Raw genomic sequence first — 26,180 nt, 5'->3', positions numbered from 1 at the left:
ATTCTTCCTGCGTGGAGTCAGGGGTGCTGCCAGCGGTGAGTCGCGTTCAGTGTACTGCCCAGAAAACAACTCATAGGCGGTAAGTAAATCAGCATTGGCTCACCTCACCTATTACACTGTATAATTTATACATGTCATTCAGGAGCATGGAAAAGCTGGGTGATGATTTTTTTCACCTAGCTTTTCCATGCTCCTGAATTGCATATCTGCTTATAGGCATATATATCTTTATAATAGCTGAGCCTGATCTATTATAAACAGATATGCCATTCAGGAGCATGGAAAAGCTAAGTGAGAAATAGTCACCTAGGTTTTCTATGCTCCTGAATGGCATATCTGCTTATAATAGATCAGCTATTACAGACAGATATGCCTAAAGGCAGATTTGCCATTCAGGAGCATAGCATGGAAAAGTTAGGTGAGAAATTGTCACCTAGCTTTTCCATGCTCCTGAATGATATATCTGCTTATAATAGTTCAGCTATTACAAACAGATATGCCTAAAGGCAGATCTGCCATTCAGGAGCATGGAAAAGCTAGGTGACTGTTTCTCACCTAGCTTTTCCATGCTCCTGAATGGCAGATCTGCATATAATAGCTTGGCTATTATAAACATGTATGCATATAAGCAGATCTGCCATTCAGGAGCATGGAAAAGCTAGGTGACTATTTCTTGCCTACCTATCTTTTCCAAGCTCCTCAATGGCAGATCTGCTTATAATAGATTAGCTTTTATAAACACATATGCCATTCAGGAGCATGGAAAAGCTAGACGTGAATAGCTTTTTCATGCTCCTGAATGACATATCCAGCAGCACTAGTTAACTCCTTGGGGGGTGGCTATACATAATACAGCCATCTATATAGATGGCTGTATATTTAAACTGTGGCCAGAGATGTACACTTAGGCCAAGTTCACACAGCAGATTTTTCACACGCAAACCCGTGCGTAAATCTGCTTCAAAATTACGCATGAACTTTAGTCCAATAGACTTGAATGGGATTACGCAGACCCGTTCACACTTCAAACTTTATGCATGCGTATTTTCACATGTGTAATTTTGCCTAAATTCACACTTTATTTGTGCTATAAAAAGTTGCTCTGCGTTGCGTTTTCATTTTCTATAAAAAGGCCCATTAAAATCTTCTGCACCAGGCCCATGATGCTCTTAATCCGGCCCTGGAGGCAGTACACCCTTCTTCAGGCAGTGGTGAGGGTGAAGGCTATAATAAATTCCTAATTTGCAAATATATTCATGAGCGTCAATTGCCATTCAAGTGAATGGGACTGATACCAGGCACAGCTGTCACATAGCGTATGGCTGTGCCAGGAGTACAATGACTGGCAGGGTGCCAGGAGTCTAATGCCAACTGATCTGATATTGATGCCCTATTCTAAGGACAGCTGCTGGCGGAGTGCCCTTTCTGCTGCAGCTCTGGGGCGTGTCCTTTCTGCTGCAGCTCAGAGGGCGTGTCCATTCTGTCTCCGCTCTCCCTATCACAGCTAAGGAGGCAGTTGTAGGATGAAACTGAGCATGTGCACCCATCTGAGTGAGCAGGACAAAAAAGTACGAAAAACACAAACAGCAGGTGGCGCTATACAGATATATTTTATTGAATAACTCAGTGGTTATGCAAAATTTTTAATTACATGTAATTACAAAGGTATTCAGATCCCGGTGCTGGTTTGAAAACTGTAGTGGTGGTGCTTGAGTAGGATTCCTATATATATCCTATCCTATGTAGATGAAGAACTCAGTAGAAATAGTATTACTTGTGAAGAAGCTGTATTAGATGGCAGTACAGAGGTCATTACATAAAAAGTGAACCTTTCTCAGACACAGATTGCAGTGGGGGTAGGAAATGCCAAAAACCCGAATGCTATAGAGCAGGCATGTGAGAGCGCTATGGAGGCTGCGTTCACCGTGGAGGACTAGAACCTCTGAAGTGTATTACACTGCTGCTCTACAGTCTTCTGCTTTATGGTATATCAGACCCGGAGCACTGTAGGAAAGTCTGAGACATGCCTCGCCCTCCACTGATGAAGAATGTGACATGTATAGTCAGATTTTAGATATGGACTGGAGGGTAGGTTTGTTGTCAAGATTATGGGGGAGACTTATCAAGACCAGCACGTTCCTGAAATCTCAGAGCTGCCATAGATTTCTGGCTTCATTTGCGCTAGAAAACTGGTATAAATGAATATAAATTTGATAGTGACTGGTCATGCCCCTTCACACCATTGTCACGACTCCTTTAGGGCTCATGCACACAAACACATTTCTTTCCATGTCCGTTCCGGTCTTTTTGTGGACCTTATGCAGAACCATTCGTTTGAATGGGTCAGCAAAAAACAAAACAAAAATAAAAACTGAAGTTACTCCTTGTGCATTCAGTTTCCCTATGGGCTCATGCATATGACCGTATGTATTTTGCAGTCTGCAAAAAACGGATCTGCAAAAAATACGAATGAGGTCCGTGTGCATTCCGTATTTTGCGGAACTGAACAGCTGGCCCCTAATAGAACAGTCCTAACCTTGTCCGTAATGTGGAAAATAATAGGACATGTTCTATTTTTTTTTTTGCGGGATGGAAAAAAACGGACATATGGAAACTGAATGCACACAAAGTGACTTCCGTTTTTGTTTGCAGACCCATTGAAATGAATGGTTCCACATACGGTCTGCAATGTCTGTATGTCCTGTTCTATTAGGGTCGAGCTGTTCCATAAAATACGGAATGCACACGGACGTCATCCGTATTTTTGGCGGATCTGTGTTTTGCTGACCGCAAAATACATATGGTCGTGTGCATGAGCTTTTAGGGAAAGTTTTTTTGAGGGTGGCATAAAATCTGAGAGATGTGAACATTTTAAAAATAAAAAAAGTTGCAGTTAGAAAGTTTCTAACACCGCCGTTCAGACCCAGGGGAATTTCCCCCTACATGTTTTCTGTTGGGCCGGTATATAATGCACAGTAGCAGAGGCTGGGGTGACATGCTCACTGGCAGCATAATAACAGGCCGTGTGTAGTCTGACAGTCCCTCCCTGTGAGAAACGCTCCAGTATTAGATGCTTTTCCATCTCAATGATGGCAGCAGCTCTGCGCTCTCAACCCCCTTCAGACCAGGAATCTGCTCCTGGCAGCGGCCCAGTCTACACAACTGGTCTCCACAGCAACATCTGCTGGAAATGTGGGCTTTTCTGCACTGTCTTTTTCAGAAGTGCTTGGCAGGGGAACGCCCTTGGGTGACTCGTCTCTGGATAAAAAAAGAGAATAAAATAAGTCATCAGGTTAAATATGTTCCCTTATTATTCACATATATTAGGTGGCGTGCCTCTAGATTTCTCTCCAGAAGTGAAGCATGATAGAAGTTTCTACATAGCTCACAGCTTTCCCAAAATGTTTTAATGAAGGCTTAAAGGGGTTATCCCACTTTGCGTTTTTATACTTACCTGCTGCCACCGCGCGTTCACTTCCTGGATTCTGGCTGGGGGCGGGCTTCATCTTGATTGAAGTCTTCTCCCGGCCGGGCCGCGCGCTGGACTGAACGCGCACGCTGCCGCGCATGCGCAATGTGACTTATTTCTGGCCAGTATAGTACAGAGCCGGCGTGCGCGTTCGCATCTCTGTACTATTCTGGCCGGGAAGAAGTCACCGTCGCGCATGCGCGGCAGCGTGCGCGTTCAGGACAGCGAGTGGCCCGGCCGGGAGAAAAGAAGAAGTCTTCTGGGCAAGCGCGACCATCGGGATTTTGCGGAAGAGCGGTGGTCGTAACCAGGGGAGACCGAGTCACAACAATGAGGTAAGTGGGGATGAATTTTCTCCTAATCGGTGGGAATTTGTTAATAAAGTATATTTACAAAAATGATCACTGTCAAATCATTAACAGATTTAACAGTGATCATTATGATGGGATAACCCCTTTAAAGAGGACCTTTTACCTCTCCTGACATGCCTGTTTTAGGCACTACTTGCATTGCCCGTATAATAACCATCATATAACTATTACTCTATTATTCCTGCTTAAACATCATGAATAAAGTTGTAGCTTGGTGTTACCAGTTGGGGGGTGGTGTCCCTGCACAGTCTGGCACTGGCAACACTGATTGGCTAAGGTCAGACTATGCAGTGACATCCCTCCAACTGGTAACACCCAGATGGGCCTTAATTTATAAACTTCTAGTAGGAATTATAGAGGAATGACATAAGTCATTAGAGAAGATGACCCAGAGTTATTACAAGGGGGTGCAAATAGTTACTAAAATAGACATGTTAAGAATGGTGACAGGTCAAGAACAAGTATGGCGCCATACCTGTCTGATCTGTGGGGTCCAACTACCAACCAGGTTTAATATGCCCTAACAGTCTAAGTCCTGATGTCCTACCACTCTGAACCCACCAGGTGTGATCTGTGGAGTCTGAGTACTTCTACCCCCATCAATCCCTAAAATGATGCTGTTTAGTTACCATCCGCTAAGCAGGGTTATGAATTTATAATAGAAGATGAGCTGTAAGGGACTTGCCCGCTGCCTGGAGCAGTCATTTTAGGGAAAAGGCGAGAGGCAGGAAAGAGGGAGCTGAGAAGGTGGAAACATCACGTATTGAGGAAATGGAGACGAATCCGCTGATTTCTCTCGTATCATCTGCGGCTGACTCACGGCCGGGCTCTGTGTAGAAGCAGATGCATCATCTCATGTGACAGTCCTTACTTTTGCTAGATTTAGGTTATTCATCAGCCTGGAATTGTCCTGATGTGAAGTGGTTAGTGACCGGCACATGACTGATCACTGGAAGGAATTTATATCAGATTGTGAACGGCCACGTCTACTTCTTACTGTGGACCAGAAATGTCAGTATACAGCAGTAGTGTTTGGGCCTTTTATGTGCAGTGTAGCTCTGTTCACATCAAGCTTGGGTTGTTTCTGTATTTCTTTCTTTTGTGCACTTATATAGCACTACTATATTCCACAGCACTTTACAGTACATCATCATCATCATCACTGTCAGTATGGAGGAAACCCACGCAAACACGGGGAGAACATACAAACTCCATGTAGATGTTGTCCTTGGTCGGATTTGAACCCAGGATCCCAGCGCTGGGAAGTCCTTCATCAGTTCAATCCAAATATATTTCATACATGGTCCTTCTTCTCCTTTCCTGTTAAAGATAGTCTGCATGCCGCCATATAGGATAGGTGCTCGTAAACATGACCATACCTTTCCAGTGGAAATTCCGGTACTCTAGAGAAATATTACATTTTAAATTTATGCAAATAAAGCTTTTGGTGCACGGTAGGTGAGGCTGCTTTCACTCTGTGCACCTAGCTTCCTCTGCACCATCGCTGCTGGCTGTCCAACAAGAGCAGGAGGCGCGGGGCGGTTATGGCATAGAAATGTGCGCTAAACGGAGCGGCCGTGTCTATGGTGCATCATAGCCCTTATTTGCATAAAAATAAAAACATTTCTCCGGATTAGACGACCAGATTTTTTTACAGAGACGTAAAGTTAGGTTTCAGGTCACCTACCTTACGTTGTGGTATGTCTACTTTATTACTGATTTTGGAGATGACAGAATCCCTTTCAACGTAGTCAAATGCCATACTGTAAGGTGAGGAACATTGCTTAAAGGGGTTGTCTCACTTCTGCAAGTGGTATTTATCATGTAGAGAAAGTTAATACAAGCCACTTACTAATATATTGTGATTGTCTATATTGCTTCCTTTGCTGGCTTTATTCATTTTTCCATCACATTATACGCTGCTCGTTTCCATGGTTACAACCACCCTGCAATCCATCAGCAGCGGTGGCCGTGCTTGCACATAATACAAAAAAGCTAGTGGCCGAGACCATGGGAGCGCACATGGGCTGGTGCTTTTTCCTATAGTGTGCAAGCACGGCCACCGCTTCTGGATTGCAGGGTGGTCGTAACCATGGAAACGAGCAGTGTATAATGTGATGGAAAAATGTATCCAGCCAGCAAAGGAGGCAATATGGATAATAATACATTAGTAAGTGCCTGGTATTTACTGCATCTACATGATAAATGCCATTTGCTGACGTGAGACAGCCCCTTTAAAGCATTGTACGTGACGTTCTCAGTCACATTACATAAGGGTAAGCAAAAGCCTGGCAGTTAAATATAGATCCAACAGCCGCAAATGGCAACTTTGACCTCCTCATCTGCCAAATGTCCCTTGGAAGCCAGTGTTCTTCCTGAGTATATTCTGTGTATTGTGTGCCTTTGGAGCCTGGCTGCACTTCCTCCTAAAGTTGTATATCCGATCTACTTTTATACGATTTTGCAACCTTTTATATTACGGGTTGAAGATATTTTCAATTAATCTTAGATTTGAAGCATCACTAGGAGTTTGTAATATATGGTAATATACTTCTATACCAGGAGTTTTTTCATTAAAATGTTGGGTATTCTGAACGGAGAGCAGTTTCCATTTCTGCGCTTCCAGCCATCACCTGGCACTGGCTCCACGTGCAGCACACCTATAGGGGGCTGTCATGGCCGCCACTCTCCTGCATTGTAGGGGTGCCACAGGGACACTGACATGGCTGCTCTCCCCTCTTCACCTCGTAGTATTATATATTATGGATCTTTCATCGTCCATTGTGGATATTGTTTCAGGTGGATGGAGGCCTGCCTAATGGAAGACCTGCCCCCTACCACAGAGCTGGAGGAAGGGCTCAGGAATGGGGTTTACCTGGCCAAACTTGGAAACTTCTTCAGCCCAAAAGTTGTGTCTCTGAAGAAGATTTATGATCGGGAGCAGACCAGATACAACGTAAGCGGTTACTACTCTGTTACTGAGCGTTGTCCTAGTAGATGGTGCTTAATGTTTAATATGACACCATGCAGATACATGCATCCAGGTTAAAGTGTGCTTTAGGCCCCATGCACACGACCGTTGTGTGTTTTGAGGTCCGCAAATTGCGGATCTGCAAAACATGGATGGCGTCTGTGTGCGTTCTGCAATTTGCGGACAGCCATTGATATAACTGCCTATTCTTGTCCGCAAAACGGACAATAGGACAGGTTATATTTTTCTTGCGGACCACGGAACGGAGCAACAGATGCGGACAGCACACGGAGTGCTGTCCGCATCTTTTGCGGCCCCATTGAAGTGAATAGGTCCGCATCCGAGCTGCAAAAAATGCGGCTCATATGCGGACCAAAACAATGGTTGTGTGCATGAGCCTTACTGTGCATAGCTCCCTGACCTCACCTGTGAAGTAGGAAAATGTATAGATTGGAAAATGACATGTTATTATTTGCCTTAAAAGGAACCTGTCACCGGGAATTAACCTGAGATGAGTCCTGTACGTGAGATGAATCAGGGACAGGACTCATCTCAGGTTAATTTGCATATGTATCAAATCAGTATTTTTTTACACAATAAAAGCACACAGAGCTATGGGGACTGGGTATTGCGGATGTGCTAGCGGCCATCTAGCAACCCATGTCCTCAGCTCTATACACAAAATCCTGGTGACAGGTTCCCTTTATAGGGGTTTTAACATCTTATGAAGTGATGGATTATCACCAGGATCCTGGGATATGCTGTCCCTTTATGATTGGTGGGGATCCGACCTCGAGGCCTCCACCGATCCTGAGAATGAAAGGGCTGCAGCACTGGTGTACCGCCACACAGCAACCTCCCTAACTGTGGTTCACCGGATTAAAACAATGGTTTTCATTTGTTGATCTGAGGCTTTATTCCCGAGTTATGCCTTTGGGGCAATGAGGTGGTCACCATTGCTCTGGTAGCACTCAAGCTCCACTCCTTTTTGGCTTTATCCTCCCTCCGTGCTTTGCCACTGCCTAGCGCTGTCAATCAAAGCAGCCAGGGAGGGGCTGACAACAGAAAGGCCTGGAGCTTGGGTACAACTTGTGCAATGGCTACGCCTTCTATGCACCAAAGGTCTAATTTGCTTTTTAAGAAAAAGTATGGAAGGAATCTCAATTAGCCCACTCTACTTGAATGGAGCTTGACTGCAGGTGGCCATGTCTTACTGTGAAGGAGTGCAGTGCTATAACCTCGCTGGGTCCACAGTGATTGACATACTGATGTATAATCTCTCCTGGGATTGCTGCCCCCCATGTATTTCGGTGAGGGCTGGATAAAGGCTGGGACATATGTAGCGTATGGAAAATGAAACCTTATATCACAAGCAGCTGCTACAGGGGAAATACAAGTATTACATAGGACCATCCGTGCCACACCTGGGCAGATCGGACCCTCCTATGTGAGAGCTGCTGCTGGCTCATGGACCCCCTTTATGACACGAGATTAAGGAACTTGGTTGTTTGTCCCTTGCTGCCGATCAGTAGTACTCAGCACAGTCCTATATCTGTCGTCTTCTCCTTCTCTTTTAGGCCACCGGTCTTCACTTCAGACACACGGACAATGTGATTCAGTGGCTTAATGCGATGACAGAAATTGGCCTTCCAAAGGTAGGCTTCTACATTCTACCCCGTGAAGGTATCCTAAGGGGCAGATATGCTGTGCACATTTACCACCGCTGCATGGCGGGCAGAAAATCTGCAACAAAGTGGATGAAATTTAAATCTAATCCAAGTGGTGCGTAAAAATTTCTGCAAAATTTTGCAGCGCAGAGGGTAAAGCCTGTGGCAAATCCGCTGCGAAAATCTTTGCCGGACCTTCTGCAGAATATGTCCTAAGTTTCTTTTCCGTGTCTTTTTTTTAATGCTCTCCTCCACACTGTTATTACAGATTTTTTACCCCGAGACTACAGACATCTATGATAGGAAGAATATGCCTCGCTGTATATATTGCATCCACGCTTTAAGGTACTGTATGTTTTTCCGGGTCTACCTATATGACATTTCTGTGCATACGAGTTGATTTTTGGCACGTGTATCGGTATAACCAGACCCCCGTTTCCTTTAGAAAGGTCTCTTGACACTGTCAGTACGGGGCTGGGGTGTATGGAGAGACAGTATAGTAAATGGAGCTATTAGATGGGCGGATATCGTCCATACTGACCGGTAAAGGATCCTGCTGTGATCTTTATGCCTGAGTTATGCTGCTGGGTGAAGAAACCCTTCTGATTTCCTCAAAGATAAATCAAGAACTGGATTTTAGCTGCTGGTGATGTGTGTCTTCCCTGCAGCGCCTGCTCAGACTTGTTTGTCTTGCAGGGTGATCAATAGGAGTGGCAGCTCAGATTATATCTCCGGCATTCGTATTTCTAGACCTAATTGAATGTCTAGATGTAACTTGAACCATGGTCATGTGAACAGTGGGTGACGAGGGTTGACACTGCTCTTACTAAGTGGCCTCCTTGTGGAAATAGCCTGTATTTCTTACTAGTGTCAGGCATTAAGAGGCTAGATAGGAATAGATATATGGAGGCATGACACAGAAGGTAACAGCTGACAAATGTGCCGCATAAACAATCGGATTTGTCGGCATTTTGGTAATTTGTCAGGGGGGTCTGCAGCGCATGGACACGGGGCAGTAATCGGTAATGAAAAGCATTTGCACGACTGTTCGTTCCCGATGATTGTCCTGATAATCTACCCATGTAAATGGGTCTTTTTGCTTGGAATGAAGAAGTCTGGTGGTCTGAAATCTGCCCACCTCTGTGGTGTTTGCTAAAAACCTTCTCTAGAAATATGATTGTTTTTACACCATAATAACACTGGACCACCAATGACTAAGTGATCCACAGGGCAGGCACCAAAAGTCATCTCGCCTAGCCCTGTCAATCAAAGTGGAAGAGGGGTACACAGGGCACTAGCGGTAGCGGTCCTCTAGCACTACAGCCGGCCCTTTAGTGCTTGAATTAAGTACCATATTTACACCCTATAAGATTCACCTCCCCATAAGACGCACCTAGTTTTATAGAGGAGAAAAATAATAAAATAAATATTTTTTCATCAGACAGTATTTGCGGCTTGGATGTGGACCTATTCACTTCAATGGGGCCCCAAAAGATGTGGACAGCACTCTGTGTGCTTTCCGCATCCGTTGCTCCGTTCCGTGGTGCGCAAAAAAATATAACCTGTCCTATTGTTGTCCGTTTTGCGGACAAGATTAGGCAGTTTTATTAATGGCTGTCCGCACCTTTCCGCAAATTGCAACGACAACGGTCGTGTACATGAGGCCTTATAGGGTGAAACAAAATACAATAATTTGCATAAATATAAAAAGTTTAATATTTTGGCAACTATTCACCCTAGAATTTTTTTTTTTCCATATATAATTAGATCATAGTACTTTAAAGTGACCTTCCAGGAGCTCAAACATGATATACAAGTCTATAGGCGATGATGTCCCTCTCCTGATATGTGGATGGATTTTTGGTAAACACTTGTATTCTCTTGAAATAACAATTCTGGACCATCTTTTCTTATGGCATGGTGTCCCTCTGTTATTCCCAATATAAATATATGAATAAATTGACAATTTGGCGTTACCATTTCCATTATGTCTAGGTGTTGTGCCCTTGCAATGTCTGCCATGGGCAGCACTGATTGGACAATGTCAAACTGTGCAGGGACAAACTGGTAACGTTCAGTTGTCCATTTCTTCACAAACTTCTGATAGGAATAATAGAGGGACGGCACAACATAAGACTTATAAGAAAAGATGCTCCAGAATTGTTATTACATGAAGAATGCACTCAGTTACTAAAACAGAGGGGGGGCAGGTCCTCTCTAAGCCTGTGTGTCCCTATAACCCCTGCTGTGCACCACTCTCTTAGTGCTCATTAGTTTGGAAGATGACAGCTCGTTAGCGGGCCTTTCAGAATCATTGTTGCAGTTTAATTGCCATTTAATTTAGTGGGTTTTTTTTTCTACTCTGTGTGAGGCGTTCTTCATCTGGAGAGAGCCTGTACAAGTTGTCTTGCAGATATCTTTCAGCAGCTCGTTGTGTGCAGCCAGCAATGCGTTTCCTTCCATGTAGCATGTGAGGGACCCGTCACTGGAGGTCGCTCTCTGTGCAATAGCATGATCTCTCCTACAAACACCAATTGTCTCATTCACCGCTCTCTTTCAGTCTGTACCTGTTTAAACTAGGCCTCGCCCCGCAGATCCAGGACTTGTACGGGAAAGTGGAATTTACAGGTCAGTATTCATTCTTTTTTCATGTTTTATAGAAATTAATTGTATGTTGTCTGCTAGTCACGTGTAAGTCACCTCTCCTTGCACAAGGACGTGTTGTGTATACATAGTGTTACTTGTGTTGCGTGTCCCGTGGGGCATTTTACCGTATAGGTTATTGGGAGAGACTGCCCGTAATCCATTGCAGCAGGTTCAGTGGACTACTTTCCCAGCACTTTTACCTGGTAAGGCTGAGTTCACATCAGCGTTCAGCCTTTCCGTTCTCCTGCTCCGTTATAGGAGCAGGAGAATGGAAAGGACGGATTCGGCCCATAACTGAGCTTAACGGAGCCTATGGACCCCATAGACTATAACGGGGTCCGTTAGGTTTCCACTCAGAAGATGATTTTGGAGCGGAGACAAAAGTTGTGCGCGCAGGACTTTAGTCTCCGCTTCAAAAATCTTCCTCTGAACGGAAACCTAACAGACCCCATTATAGTCTATAGGGCCTGTAGGCTCCGATCGGCTCAGTCATGTGCCGAATCCATCCTTTCCATTCTCCTGCTCCTATAACGGAACAGGAGAACGGAAAGGCTGAACGCTGATGTGAACTCAGCCTTACCACACAATTGGACAAAACACTACATATATGACCATGAATAATAATATTATTTCCAGTAGGTTTTATTTGTTTTGTTAAACAGTGTTAATACATGCTTCTATTGCATTATCATATTTATCCCGACGTGGTTGTCACTTTAGCAAATGGCATTTACCATGTAGAGGAAGTATAAACTTTCTCTACATGATAAATGTAGAGAAACCTTTTTAATATACTATATCAAAATCCATGAAGATAATGAGTACAATACTCCCTTCAATATACATTTGGCTCTTATTTTAGAGATGTTTCATGTCTTTTTTTCCCCACTTTGTTTTCCCTAGAAGTGTGCTTATTGCATCTGATTTGTGTGGGGAAAAAATATGGTTGTATATGTGAATCTCATACTCCTCTATGGTGTGACCATTGTTGTTTGAGCTGTGGTAAATGTGTGTTCATATGCTTTACTAAATGAAATAGGTGTGTTCTTTATACACTGCTCCAAAAAATAAAGGGAACACAAAAATAACACATCCTAGATCTGAATTAAATATTCTTCTGCAATACTTTGTTCTTTACATAGTTGAATGTGCTGACAACAAAATCACACAAAAATAAAAAAATGGAAATCAAATTTTTCAACCCATGGAGGTCTGGATTTGGAGTCACACTCAAAATTAAAGTGGAAAAACACACTACAGGCTGATCCAACTTTGATGTAATGTCCTTAAAACAAGTCAAAATGAGGCTCAGTAGTGTGTGTGGCCTCCACGTGCCTGTATGACCTCCCTACAATGCCTGTGCATGCTCCTGATGAGGTGGCGGACGGTCTCCTGAGGGATCTCCTCCCAGACCTGAACTAAAGCATCTGCCAACTCCTGGACAGTCTGTGGTGCAACGTGATGTTGGTGGATAGAGCGAGACATGATGTCCCAGATGTGTTCAATTGGATTCAGGTCTGGGGAACGGGCAGGCCAGTCCATAGCATCAATGCCTTCGTCTTGCAGGAACTGCTGACACACTCCAGCCACATGAGGTCTAGCATTGTCTTGCATTAGGAGGAACCCAGGGCCAACCGCACCAGCATATGGTCTCACAAGGGGTCTGAGGATCTCATCTCGGTACCTAATGGCAGTCAGGCTACCTCTGACGAGCACATGGAGGGCTTTGCGGCCCTCCAAAGAAATGCCACCCCACACCATTACTGACCCAATGCCAAACCGGTCATGCTGGAGGATGTTGCAGGCAGCAGAACGTTCTCCACGGCGTCTCAAGACTCTGTCACGTCTGTCACATGTGCTCAGAGTGAACCTGCTTTCATCTGTGAAGAACACAGGGCGCCAGTGGCGAATTTGCTAATCTTGGTGTTCTCTGGCAAATGCCAAACGTCCTGCACGGTGTTGGGCTGTAAGCACAACCCCCACCTGTGGACGTCGGGCCCTCATATCACCCTCATGGAGTCTGTTTCTGACCGTTTGAGCAGACACATGCACATTTGTGGCCTGCTGGAGGTCATTTTGCAGGGCTCTGGCAGTGCTCCTCCTGTTCCTCCTTGCACAAAGGCGGAGGTAGCGGTCCTGCTGCTGGGTTGTTGCCCTCCTACGGCCTCCTCCACGGCTCCTGATGTACTGGCCTGTCTCCTGGTAGCGCCTCCATGCTCTGGACACTACGCTGACAGACACAGCAAACCTTCTTGCCACAGCTCGCATTGATGTGCCATCCTGGATAAGCTGCACTACCTGAGCCACTTGTCTGGGTTGTAGACTCCGTCTCATGCTACCACTAGAGTGAAAGCACCGCCAGCATTCAAAAGTGACCAAAACATCAGCCAGGAAGCATAGGAACTGAGAAGTGGTCTGTGGTCACCACCTGCAGAACCACTCCTTTATTGGGGGTGTCTTGCTAATTGCCTATAATTTCCACCTGTTGTCTATCCCATTTGCACAACAGCATGTGAAATTGATTGTCACTCAGTGTTGCTTCCTAAGTGGACAGTTTGATTTCACAGAAGTGTGATTGACTTGGAGTTACATTGTGTTGTTTAAGTGTTCCCTTTCACATCTGTGCTTTCCCTTTCCGCTATTGAGATCTGTCATAGGATCTCAATAGCGGGGAAAACGCTTCCGTTTTGTCCCCATTCATTGTCAATGGGGACAAAACTGAACTGAACGAAATGGAGCGCACTAGAATGCATTCCGTTCCGTTTGGTTGCGTTCCCATCGCGGACAGAATAACACTGCAAGCAGCGTCTTTCTGTCCGCGATGTGGTGCGGAGCAAAACTGATCTGTCCTGGCACACAATGTAAGTCAATGGGGACGGATCTGTTTTCTCTGACACAACAGAAAAATGATCCGTCCCCCATTGACTTTCAGTGGTGTTCTTGATGGATCCGTCATTGCTATTTTAAAGATAATACAACCGGATCCATTCATAACAGATGCAGACTGTTGTATTATCGTTACGGAAGCGTTTTGGGTGATCTATGACAGATCCAGCAAAAACACTGGTGTGAAAGTTGCCTAATTTGTTCTAAAAAAAAAAATGCAACTTTTGCAGTAGTTTGCAATTGTCTTGCGCTTTAATGTCATGTCGGCCATTTAATTATTACAGGAAATGTCTGTTTAAGCTCATGCTGAATTGAATTTGCTTGGTAATACTTAATTTTATGTTTTTTTTATAGTATTAATAAAAGTTCATTTTTTAATACGTTGGAATGATGTTTTATCCTGTGTTCACAGCGGAAGAGATTGACATCATGAAGAGTGAGCTGGAGAAGTACGGGATTCAGATGCCTGCATTCGGTAAAATCGGAGGAATCTTGGCCAGTGAGCTTTCCGTAGATGAAGCTGCATGTGAGTACAGGTTATGTAGGGATTTGTTAGGGTAATGGCCTTCTGCTTAGCATGCGAAAATGTGATAGTTCTTGTCCCGTACAAAAGTCTTTTAATCTCTTCTTGCGTTATTATGTACATATATATATCTCTCACAGGAAGAACGTCACAACCACATTCCGAAATACATGTACCTGATGGAGATCACGTGGGGTACAAAAATAAAAACTGTGTACACATAAAAATAAAAACGTTAAGGCCGAATGAATGCTGTGATTAAAACAAAAATAAAAAAATTCCTGTCTTCCTTAGGGCCAAAAGGGGCTTGGTACTTAAAGGGATTCTGTCACCAGGATGAACGATATAGTGATATTTATATGTGCCCATTAGTCTCCATGCAGTGTTTAAAATGATCCCACGGTTTATGCTCTGTGTGTTAGATTCTTATAAAACCCGATCTTATTCATATGTAAATCACCTCTGTCAGGAGCCCAAGGGGTTGTCCCATGATCTCCTGGACCCCAGCCGCGCCCATCGATTCGGAGCCCAGCACCGCCTACCACTTAATTTATTCGCTCCACTATCCCTGACGTCAGTTCTTCTCAGTGCCGTAATCTCGTGCAGAGGGAGCCGGCGCATGCGCAGTTGACTCATCGAAGCCGATGCCAGTAGTCCTCACGGGCGCAGACTACAGTGTCCACTGCGCCTGCGCAAGATTACGGCACTGAGAAGAACTGACGTCAGGGATAGTGGAGTGAATAAATTAAGTGGTAGGCGGTGCTGGGCTCCAACATATCGTGGGACAACCCCTTGGGCTCCTGACAGAGGTGATTTACATATCAATAAAATCTAACACACACAGAGCAGTAACAGTGGGATCATTTTAAACACTGCATGGAGACTAATGGGCACATATAAATATCGCCATATCGTTAATCCTGGTGACAGAATCCCTTTAGGGGTTAGGTGCGTTTCACCAGTGTGCACTTAGGAAGGCTAGGGGTCCCTCCCTCGGGGTAGTTTGGCCCTTTCATTGTGCTCTTCAGTGGGGATACTGAATGTGAACCTCTAAACCCCCAAACATTGATGGTCGGTTAGGCTATCGGGGCTAATGTTCAACTAGTCCACCAATGGATATAACCAAGTTCACTATTGCAGCATCCATTAGAGCTGGAAAGATTGCACATCCTGATAACAGTTGTAGAGGGTAATTTTAGAATTAGCTTTTTTTGAGGGGAGGGAGGGGGGATCAGACAAGGAAGTCATTTTGAGCAGATGTAGACCGCTTGATTGCCTGATACAAGCTGGAATTTCAAATTGTGAGTGCATGCCGAGTATGCATGTGTTGTGAATGGGAGAAAGGAGAGAGCCTAAATTGGCAGATTCCATAGACACACATATAATGTGTATGGGCAGCTTTATTTTCCATGACTGACGACCTGGTGTAGTACTAGCGTATATTAAAGTGACTGCCTAGCCAGGAGCTATGTAAATCATTATATACAGAGGATGCTTTCCTGTGGTTTACTTTCTTCAGATCTTGCTCCTTGGCTGCTGTTTATCTCTGTTTCTTAGGGCAGAGCTGTGATCTGTGACTACAGACTAGATGTACAGTATTTCCTACAAGGAGTCTGAGACGCCTTCTGTGTCCTCATTGGTTTGCTCTGCTCCTCTCTCCCCTCCCCTGCAGTTCTGTCTGCTCAGATTGGCTGCTGTATATAGACATGTCAGTCAGATGATTACCAGGAAGTCAGCGCACGAAGGGCTAATTTCTATTACAGAATGAGGTGATGGTTTAACTAGAAAAGGATGGACCCCCTCCCAAGTAACTTCCCTGCACTCTCCCCTCCATGGCTACTCCTGCAATGGACAGGAGAAGGAATCAAGAGTTTACTTTACAGTATGCCACCTGGGCCTTTTATTCCCCCCCAAAGTAGTATCCCCCCCCCCCCTTAGTGCGCCCACACAGTAGTCATCCCCCTTGGTGCCCCCACACAATAGTCATGCCCTCTTAAGGCTCCCTTCACCTTAATCATGCTCCCACAGAGTAATCATGCCCCCATAGTTTCTCCCCCACACGGTAATCCACTTACAGTAGTGCTTCCTCTGTAGCGTTAATAAAATAAAAAAAGTAATACTCACCTAGCCCCGGTCCCTGATGAACAGAGCAGATCATGCACTCCACAGCAGGCTGCTATGGCGGAAGGTCTGCTTCTGGAATGAGGGCAAAATGATTATAAAGTGCAGATTACCCAACAAGCAACGGTTAAAAGAAAGATATCCGATATCTGACACACTTAAGCAAACAACTCTCTAAATAATCACTTGATGCTCGTGTATGAATAGAATATATGCCCTTCTAATAGGACCCTTAGTAAGGGAGTATTCTAGAGGGTCACTTTAAGGCGGATTAGATCTGTGACAACCACCTGCAGTGAGACCTAGTAGCTGCTGTGCTGTTTTACTCGGAGGGCGCTGATGTGTGTAACATATCTCTTTTTGGAGGGACTCTGTTCACAGACCTCTTGCTTTCATCTACTTAGAAGCTATTTCCTGGAGGTCATTATCTATACAAATGACTCTTTGGGCACATTGGGCAGGTTGCCAATTCTACCCATTAAATTCATTTAGCAATCGAAAAGTGATTACGTGACTTTATAATGACTTGAACTTTCCAACACAATGGGCCTTTAAGGGCCTGGTTAAAACGTATTGGATTGTTTTCAGGAGGCTACGGGAGAGCAGACAGTATGTCATTGTGCTTTGTAAGATGCACTATTGAACACTTTCTGTTGTAGACGTCCTCTATGGTATTATACTTCATCACATCTTCTTCTAATTATTACCATGTTTTCTTTTATTTATTTATAGTAAAAATAACCTACTTCTCCAAAATGTTACTCATCCAATGTCTTAATGAAGGGGTGGTCAGTGGTCTGCCATATGGGATCATTCCTATGGCACTTACATATTCCATTGGGCTGACCAGAGATTGCCATCATTCCTCTGTCCCCTGTTGGGGCTCACAGTCTAAATTCCAGATTATCCTTTCAGTATGTGTTTGGAGTGTGGGTGGTAGCTGGAGTACCCACACAAATATGGGGAGAACATGCAAACTTTACCAGAGCAACAATGCTAACCACTGAGCCACTAGCTGCCCCGACTAATGTATTCACATCGTGTAATGAAGTTTACATACATGGGGCAGTTGTCAGCACTGTATTTGCCAGCGTTAATGCCAATCTACATGAGACAACTAATTTTCTAATACCGCATAAAAGATGTACCCAATTTTTCGCCATTGAGTGAATGAAGATTTGAATGATCATCAGCCTTTCTAAAATTCCCCTTAGAGACCATCTGAATCAAAGGCTAAATACAAATAAATGCAGGGTGACCCGCCTGATAATAGCCAATTTATCCCCGGAGAGGTTCTGAGTACTGAGCCATCAGTCGGTTTGAAGAAGCAGTAATTCACTGGCAGTCTTTTCCAAAAAGTGGATGGACTGGTAATCCAGAGTGGACACCATAGCTCATCAGTGATGTAACACATAGCCCACCATCGGCCAGCTGCTTCTTCCAACAGACCAACAGCTTAGAACTGCAGACCTCTCTAGGATCATACCGGATGTTGATTAGGTTAGTCATTCGGCATTTATTTGCATTTAGCTATTCATTCTGGTGGAAGCAGCTTAGGCAGGTAACTGTCTGTCCTTTAAAGAGACCAGTCCTGTACGGAGACTTCCAGGAAATACTCCTGGGTATGGAGACTTATTGGCAATGCTCCAGGGGAAAACAGTATGCAAAGAGATTTCTCCCAAGTAACTTTGTACATTTTCTCCTTGGAGCATTGCAAATAAGTCTTCATACACAGCTGGTCTCTTTAAGGAGAGCCAGTACACTGCTTAAGCTCCATCCAAGGCCAGCCAGAATCTTACTCCATGTTGATGAGGGGCAAGCACCCCGAAACAGTTGTCTGTGGATGGATGTTGATTTGCCTTGGCTATTTTCCCTTGTCCCGTTCGAAGGCTTCTTAAAAAGGAGATGGCGCTAACTAAAGGGTTATTTTTATTTGGGAGATACCTCTTTACATATTCTGGTGGAAGAAAAACATTGATAACAGTGATGGGTAGTTTGCAGTATTGACCTTTCACACTGTCTATTGTAAGGAAGAGATGGCGAGCTGCTGACTATTAACGTTATATAGTAACGCGGTAGTGGCAATAATAACATGTGGTCATCTACTACCAGCAGTCCCTAAACAGTTCTTTGGATATACCACTGAAATTCTGTGGCACAGGTGTGATACCTTATTTATTGGTACTTTTTTTTATACAATTATGACCAGAGCATGTGATTAAATGAGAACTGACTATGCTGTATAGAGATGCCCAAATGACAGTGCTAGCCTCAGATGCCCCAGTGCCAGCCTCAAGCCTCAGAAGACCCAATGACAGTGCCAGCCTCAGAAGACTCAATGACCGTGCTATCCTCAGATGACCAGGTGACTGCGCTAGCGTCCTGGTCCCCAATGACGGCCCTAGCGTCCTGTGCCCCAATGACGGCCCTAGCGTCCTGTGCCCCAATGACTGCCCTAGCGTCCTGTGCCCCAATGACGGCCCTAGCGTCCTGTGCCCCAATGACGGCCCTAGCGTCCTGTGCCCCAATGACGGCCCTAGCGTCCTGTGCCCCAATGACGGCCCTAGCGTCCTGTGCCCCAATGACGGCCCTAGCGTCCTGTGCCCCAATGACGGCCCTAGCGTCCTGTGCCCCAATGACGGCCCTAGCGTCCTGTGCCCCAATGACGGCCCTAGCGTCCTGTGCCCCAATGACGGCCCTAGCGTCCTGTGCCCCAATGACGGCCCTAGCGTCCTGTGCCCCAATGACGGCCCTAGCGTCCTGTGCCCCAATGACGGCCCTAGCGTCCTGTGCCCCAATGACGGCCCTAGCGTCCTGTGCCCCAATGACGGCCCTAGCGTCCTGTGCCCCAATGACGGCCCTAGCGTCCTGTGCCCCAATGACGGCCCTAGCGTCCGATGACGCAGTGAAGCCTTTATCCTCTAGACAACATTTAGTATGAGGCTGGCTGTGAAAGTTGTAGACAGTCCAATTTGGGAAAACAGTATTTCTGGGACTCTGTACTATCTTTTTGAAAACAATATTGATTCATCTCTCATACCTGTACACCTGATATGTGGGGAATGTACAGCGGGATATTTGCCCATTTACTGTGTACCACTTACTCATCTTGTTGCCTGACTGGCTAAGACTTGTATTGCTTGGCTGGAGCAAATCAATTTTGAGGAACAGATATTGAAGTTTTGTATAATCTCTCTGGTATTTTGCAGTGCATGCAGCTGTAATTGCCATCAATGAAGCAATAGACCGGGGAGTTCCTGCAGAAACCTTCACCGCTCTGAAGAATCCTAACGCCATGTTAGTTAATCTTAATGAGCCCCTTTCTACTGTTTATCAAAACACCCTTTATCAAGCAAAGCAACATAAAATGGAGAATGCCAAGAAACGGGTGAGTGATTATTTATATGAATACTGCCAACCTATAAACTTCTAATCTGTCAAGAAGGATCTGAAGCACATCAAAGTCTCAGTATTCTCTCTGTCTGCACACTGGGTCAAAATGGCTGAGGAGATCAGCTGGCAGCCTAATGTTTATAGGGATCTAACTATTCCCCCAATATTTTAATTTTGGGGAAAGGAGAATTAGCCATCTTTGATTTCCAGAGGAAAATGAGGTGCTGCCAGAGGTCCTTGCCTATTCTCAACTTCCTGTTGATATCAACAAGAACTGTCATTGGGAGAAATGGCTGTTGGCCGAGTGAGCTTTCATCTGTGAGCGATCACATGTGTTTGGCCAAGATAAGGATCAGGTTCCAGAATAATATAAAGTGATCAGTTGTACATAGCCCCAAATCTTATCAATAGAAACTACAGTTGAACCCGCAAGAAATGAGCCCTTGCAAAGCTCTGTAGACCTAAATATAAAAGGTTATGGGTGTCCAGGTATGGCGATTCAAAGAAAACGTTTTTTCCAAAGTTTATTTTTTTTAATAAAATTATTAAAACATAACAAAGTATATAAAATTATTACGGCTGTAATAGTTCTGACCCACAGAATAAAGGTAACTCCCTATTTTTTCCGCCTAGTGAAAAAATGCTGTAAAAACTAAAATCATAAAACCATGGCACAATTGCATTGTTTCCCACTTCCACCCCAATAATATTTTTTTTGAGCTTCCCAATACGTCATATGGAATACTGCATGGTGCCATTAGGAAGTACAGGCTGTTCCACAAAAATGGGGAAAAAATAATAGTTATAGCTTTTAGAAAGCGGGGAGTAAAAAAAAAAAGTTGGACGGTAAGGCACTAAAAGACCAGTTGTATTAATTACAGTTCTGTGTTTGTGTTTTTTTTTTTTTTGTTTTTTTTTTTTAGATAAATTCTGAGAATGAGGGGGCCGAACGAGATGTGTACGAGGAACTGCTAACTCAAGCTGAAATACAAGGCAATCTCAACAAAGTGAATTGTAAGTATCAGAGTTATTTGCTGTACTTATTTATTTGCTTTAGTTACGAATGTTATCCAGCCAGGGCACACGTGCTGTACATGTCTGTCTAGTGTATTGCTGGCTACATCTCCAGCCGAGAATATACAATGTAACTCTGTAACAGGCTGCTATCAGTGTTTAACAATAACTACTGCTTAATTCGTTGTCAGACAGTTACGGACCTAAATTCCACAATAAGAAGTACAATATTTCAATATAGCTAGGGCATATGAGCGGCTGCCAGACATCGGGTGGAAATTATACTATAAGATGGAATGCGTTTCATACAAGTTCCAAAAGTAGATACAAATAACAAATTGGTCAAAAAATTAGACTTGTGATATAATATCACATTTCTGTGAGTGGCAAAAGTATGTGAAGCTTTAGGATTAGCAAATCATTTGAAGGTAAACTTGGGCTGAGTTCACACGGGCGAGATTTCCGTGCGGGTGCAATGCGGGAGGTGAACGCATTGCACCCGCACTGAATCTGGACCCATTCATTTCTATGGGGCTGTGCACATGAGCGGTGATTTTCACGCATCACTTATGCGTTGCGTGAAAATCGCAGCATGCTCTATATTGTGCGTTTATCACGCAACGCAGGCCCCATAGAAGTGAATAGGGCTGAGTGAAAATCGCAAGCATCCGCAAACAAGTGCAGATGCGGTGCAATTTTTCATGCATGGTTGCTAAGATGACAGTCTATTCACTGTATTATTTTCCCTTATAACATGGTTATAAGGGAAAATAATAGCATTCTATGCTTAGTAGGTGGTCAATTGAGGGTTAAAAAATAATTAACTCCCCTTCTCCTCTTGATCGCGTAGCTGCCGGTCTCTTCTTACTTCTTTAATCATGAGCTGCCGGCTAAAGGACCTGTGATGACGTCAGATCACATGGTCCAATCGCATGGTCCATCACCACGGTGATGGACCATGTGATCTGATGTCACCACAGCTCATGATTAAAGAAGTAAGAAGAGACCGGCAGCTACGCGATCAAGAGGAGAAGGTGAGTTAATTATTTTTTTATTTTTTAACCCTCAATTGACCACCTACTAAGCATTCTGTATTAAAGATTGCTATTATTTTCCCTTATAACCATGTTATAAGGCAAAATAATATCTACACAACACCGAACCCAAACCTGAACTTCTGTGAAGAAGTTCGGGTCTGGGTACCACAGTCAGTTTTTTATCATGCGCGTGCAAAACGCATTGCACCCGCGCGATAAAAACTGAACAACGGAACGCAATCGCAGTCAAAACTGACTGCAATTGGGTACCTACTCGCGCGGGTTTGCCGCAATGCATCCGGACCTTATCCGGACACGCTCGTGTGAACTCAGCCTTAGAATCAGGTGCTTTCAATCAATGGGATGAAAATCACGTGCGAGTGTGAATCTATCAAAGTCTGATCTTCACAAGAGATGTTTGTGGAAGTGTATCAGAACACGAACAAAGAAAATTTCCGAGGACCTCAGAAGAAGATTTGTTGATGCGCATCAGGCTGGGAAAGGTAACTAAAGTCTTTCTCACATTAACTAATGTTAATGTTCATGAGTCCACCATCAGGAAGACACTAAACAGTGGTGTGCATGGCAGGACTGCAAGAAGAAAGCAGCTGTTCTCCCCCCAAAAAAAACATTGCTGCCCATCTTCAGTTTGCAAAATATCTCCTGGACAAACCAGAAGACTATTGGAGCAGTGTTTTGCGAATAGATGAGACAAAAAAATACCTTTTATGGTTTAAATGAGAAGTGTTCTGTTTTGAGAAAGGAAAAAAAAAAAAAAAAAAGTTTTCTCAACCCATCTATGAAACACGGTGGTGGTAGCATCATGATTTGAGCCTGTTTTGCAGCATCTGTGCCAAGATGGCTTGTCTTCATTGATGGAGCAATGAATTCTGAATTATACCAGAAAACTGTAAAGGAAAATGTCAGGACATCTGTCTGAGAGCTAAATCTCAAGAGAACGTGGTTCATGCAGCAAGACAACGACCCTAAGCACACAAGTCGTTCTACCAAAAAATCGTTAAAGAAGAATCTTAAAATTCTGCAAAGGCCAAGTCAAAGTCCTGACCTTAACACAATAGAAATGTTTTGGAAGTGAGCAGTTCATGGGAGGAAACCCACCAACATGATAGAATTGAAGCGGTTTTGTACAGAAGAATGGGCTAAAATTCCTCCAAGCCGATGTGCAGGACTAATGAACAATTACCAGAAACGTTTGGTTGCAGTTATTACTGAACACCAGATACTGAAAGCAAAGGTTCACATACTTTGACCACTAACAGACATGTGATTTGGATCATTTTCCTCAAGAAATAAATGCCCAGGACTAAGGCTACTTTCACACTTTGATCAAAACACATCTGTGCCCGCCTACCAAGCGCCAAGGTGGTCTCGGGTCAGGCGGGTCCTACGCTAAACCTACCTAAGCCATTGGGCTTCTATTTTCAGGAGTGCAGACCCCGCACATATGGTGTGCTGCTCCTAGTCACCTCCATGTGCATCAAGCAACCAATGGGAGGAGGAGCCAGCACACCTATATGTACCACCTAATCAAGGCGGTCTATGAGATAGGAAGGGCAAAAGTGCAAAGGAATGCTACTCCTAAGATAAAATAGGAGCGCATTCACACTTGAAGGTGCCACTCCCTCAAGCATATACTACATAAACAAAAAAAATCACAGAAAAAACTGTGCGGATGTCCCTGGCCATATTATTGAAGAAAATCATAGAAATAAGTTAATAATGCACTTAATAAAGTAGATGCAAGCATTATATATGGACAAAGTCCTCACTCTGATATGATACAATCTGAGACACTTAGCCAATATATTTTGATCAAAACACATCTGTTCCCACCTACCAAGCGCCAAGGTGGTCTCCGGTCAGGCGGGTCCTACGCTAAACCTACCTAAGCCTTATTTCTGTGATTTTTCTTCAATAGGGCCCCTTTCACACGGGCGAGTATTCCGCGCGGGTGCAATGCGTGAGGTCAACGCATTGCACCCGCACTGAATCCGGACCCATTCATTTCTATGAGGCTGTGCAGATGATCACTTCTGCGTTGCGTGTAAATTGAAGCAAGCTCTATATTGTGCGATTTCCACGCAACGCAGGCCCCATAGAAGTGAATGAGGCTGCGTGAAAATCGCAAGCATCCGCAAGCAAGTGCGGATGCGGTGCGATTTTCACGCACGGTTGCTAGGAGACGATCGGGATGGAGACCCGATTATTTTATTATTTTTCCCTTATAACATGGTTATAAGGGAAAATAATAGCATTCTGAATACAGAATGCATAGTACAATAGTGCTGGAGGGGTTAAAAAAAATAAAAATTAACTCACCTTAATCCACTTGCTCGCGCAGCCCGGCTTCTCTTCTGTCTCCTTCTTTGCTGATTGCAGGAAAAGGACCTGTGGTGACGTCACTTCGGTCATCACATGATCCATCACAATGGTAAAAGATCATGTGATGACCGGAGTGACGTCACCACAGGTCCTTTTCCTGCAATCAGCAAAGGAGGAGACAGAAGAGAAGCCGGGCTGCGCGAGGAAGTGGATTAAGGTGAGTTAAATTATTTTTTATTTCTTTTTTAACCCCTCCAGCACTATTGTACTATGCATTCTGTATTCAGAATGTATTATTTTCTCTTATAACATGGTTATAAGGGAAAATAATAGCAATCTACACAACCCCGATCCCAAACCCGAACTTCTGTGAAGATTTTCGGGTTTGGGTACCAAACATGCCGATTTTTCTCACGCGCGTGCAAAACGCATTACAATGTTTTGCACTCGCGCAGAAAAATCGTGCATTTTCCCGCAACGCACCCGCCTCAAAAATATGACGCCCGTGTGAAAGAGGCCTAATATGGCCAGGGACATCCACACATTTTATTTATCATACCGTGCAAGATGTTTTTATCTTTGTTTTTTCAGTGATTTTTTTTTTTTTTACTTTCACACTTGCGGCAGAGTGATCCGGCAATCTGCATGCAAATGGACAGCATTTGTAGGCGGATCCGTCTTACAAATGCATTGCTAGAATGGATCCGTGTCTCCGGATGTCATCCGGAGAAACTGATCAGTTATATATATTTTTTTCTTATTTTTACCAGTCTGCGCATGCGCAGACCGGAAGGATGGATCTGGCATTCCGGTATTTTTTAATGACGGATCCAGCACTAATACATTTCAATGTAAATGGATGCCGGATTCGGCATTCTGGCAACTGATCCGGAATTTTGGACGGAGATAATACCACAGCATGCTGCTGTATTTCCTCCGTCCAAAACGCCGTTCAGTGACTGAACTGATGACATCCTGATGCATCCTTAATGGATTTCTCTCCATTCAGAATGCATGGGGATGAAACTGATCAGTTCTTTTCCGGTATAGAGCCCCTGTGACGGAACTCAGTGCTGGAAAAGAAAAACGCTAGTGTGAAAGTACCCTAAGGGGGAGATGCTACGGGAAACTGAGCCAATTCTACTTTAAACCAGTTAATAAATCTCCCCCTCCCCTAATATTTATTACTTGTTTGATTAGGTTATCTTTATCTACTTTTATGACCTGTGTGACAATCTGATGTAGTTTTAGGTCAAATTTATGCAGAAATATAGAACATTCTGAAAGTTCACAAACTTTTAAGCACCACTGTATTCAGTGTGTTTCCTGATGACACTGCCACTTTTCTCTCTGTTTAGTGCAATCAGCCATTGGAAGGGTTGACCAAGCTCTGGAGAACGGCAGCCCGCCAGTGCTGTTTGAGGCTCTCTCCAATCAAGCACTTGCACTAAGAGCATTGCAAAGGGACAACGCCGAGTGGTACTTTAATCGGCTGCAGAGCGATAAGCAGCAGAAATTGGAGGTGAGTGGTTTCCTAATCTGAATAGACATTTTATATTTACATGTAAGCAGTGTTTTTATAATGGGCGTGTTCTTTTCTTCTCTTCTATTTTTTATATTTTCGTTTATTGCATGTTCATTTATATTTGTTCTTGTAACACAATTGCTGTATTTGGTCTTCAAAAATATCAAGGTTTTGTTTGTCGCTATCTTCATAGTGCCATTATGCTAGCATGTTC

The 26,180-nt window shown here is 44.1% G+C and overlaps 1 protein-coding gene across 1 annotated transcript in view; it reads left to right on the top strand.

The window, feature by feature from the left end:
• Positions 1–26,180, top strand: part of IQGAP1 (IQ motif containing GTPase activating protein 1) — a 146,794-nt gene that overhangs the window by 55,389 nt on the left and 65,225 nt on the right. Inside the window, exons 3-10 of the mRNA XM_040414082.1 lie at positions 6,640–6,796; positions 8,389–8,466; positions 8,747–8,823; positions 11,039–11,106; positions 14,423–14,536; positions 19,864–20,042; positions 20,971–21,061; positions 25,800–25,963. Coding sequence (XP_040270016.1) covers positions 6,640–6,796; positions 8,389–8,466; positions 8,747–8,823; positions 11,039–11,106; positions 14,423–14,536; positions 19,864–20,042; positions 20,971–21,061; positions 25,800–25,963 — 928 coding nt within the window. The remainder of the gene's footprint in view (positions 1–6,639; positions 6,797–8,388; positions 8,467–8,746; positions 8,824–11,038; positions 11,107–14,422; positions 14,537–19,863; positions 20,043–20,970; positions 21,062–25,799; positions 25,964–26,180) is intronic.

Source organism: Bufo bufo, chromosome 1 (genome assembly GCF_905171765.1).
Source record: "Bufo bufo chromosome 1, aBufBuf1.1, whole genome shotgun sequence".
In the NCBI taxonomy this organism is placed as follows: domain Eukaryota; kingdom Metazoa; phylum Chordata; class Amphibia; order Anura; family Bufonidae; genus Bufo; species Bufo bufo.
This window is presented reverse-complemented; position numbering and strand designations above follow the sequence as displayed.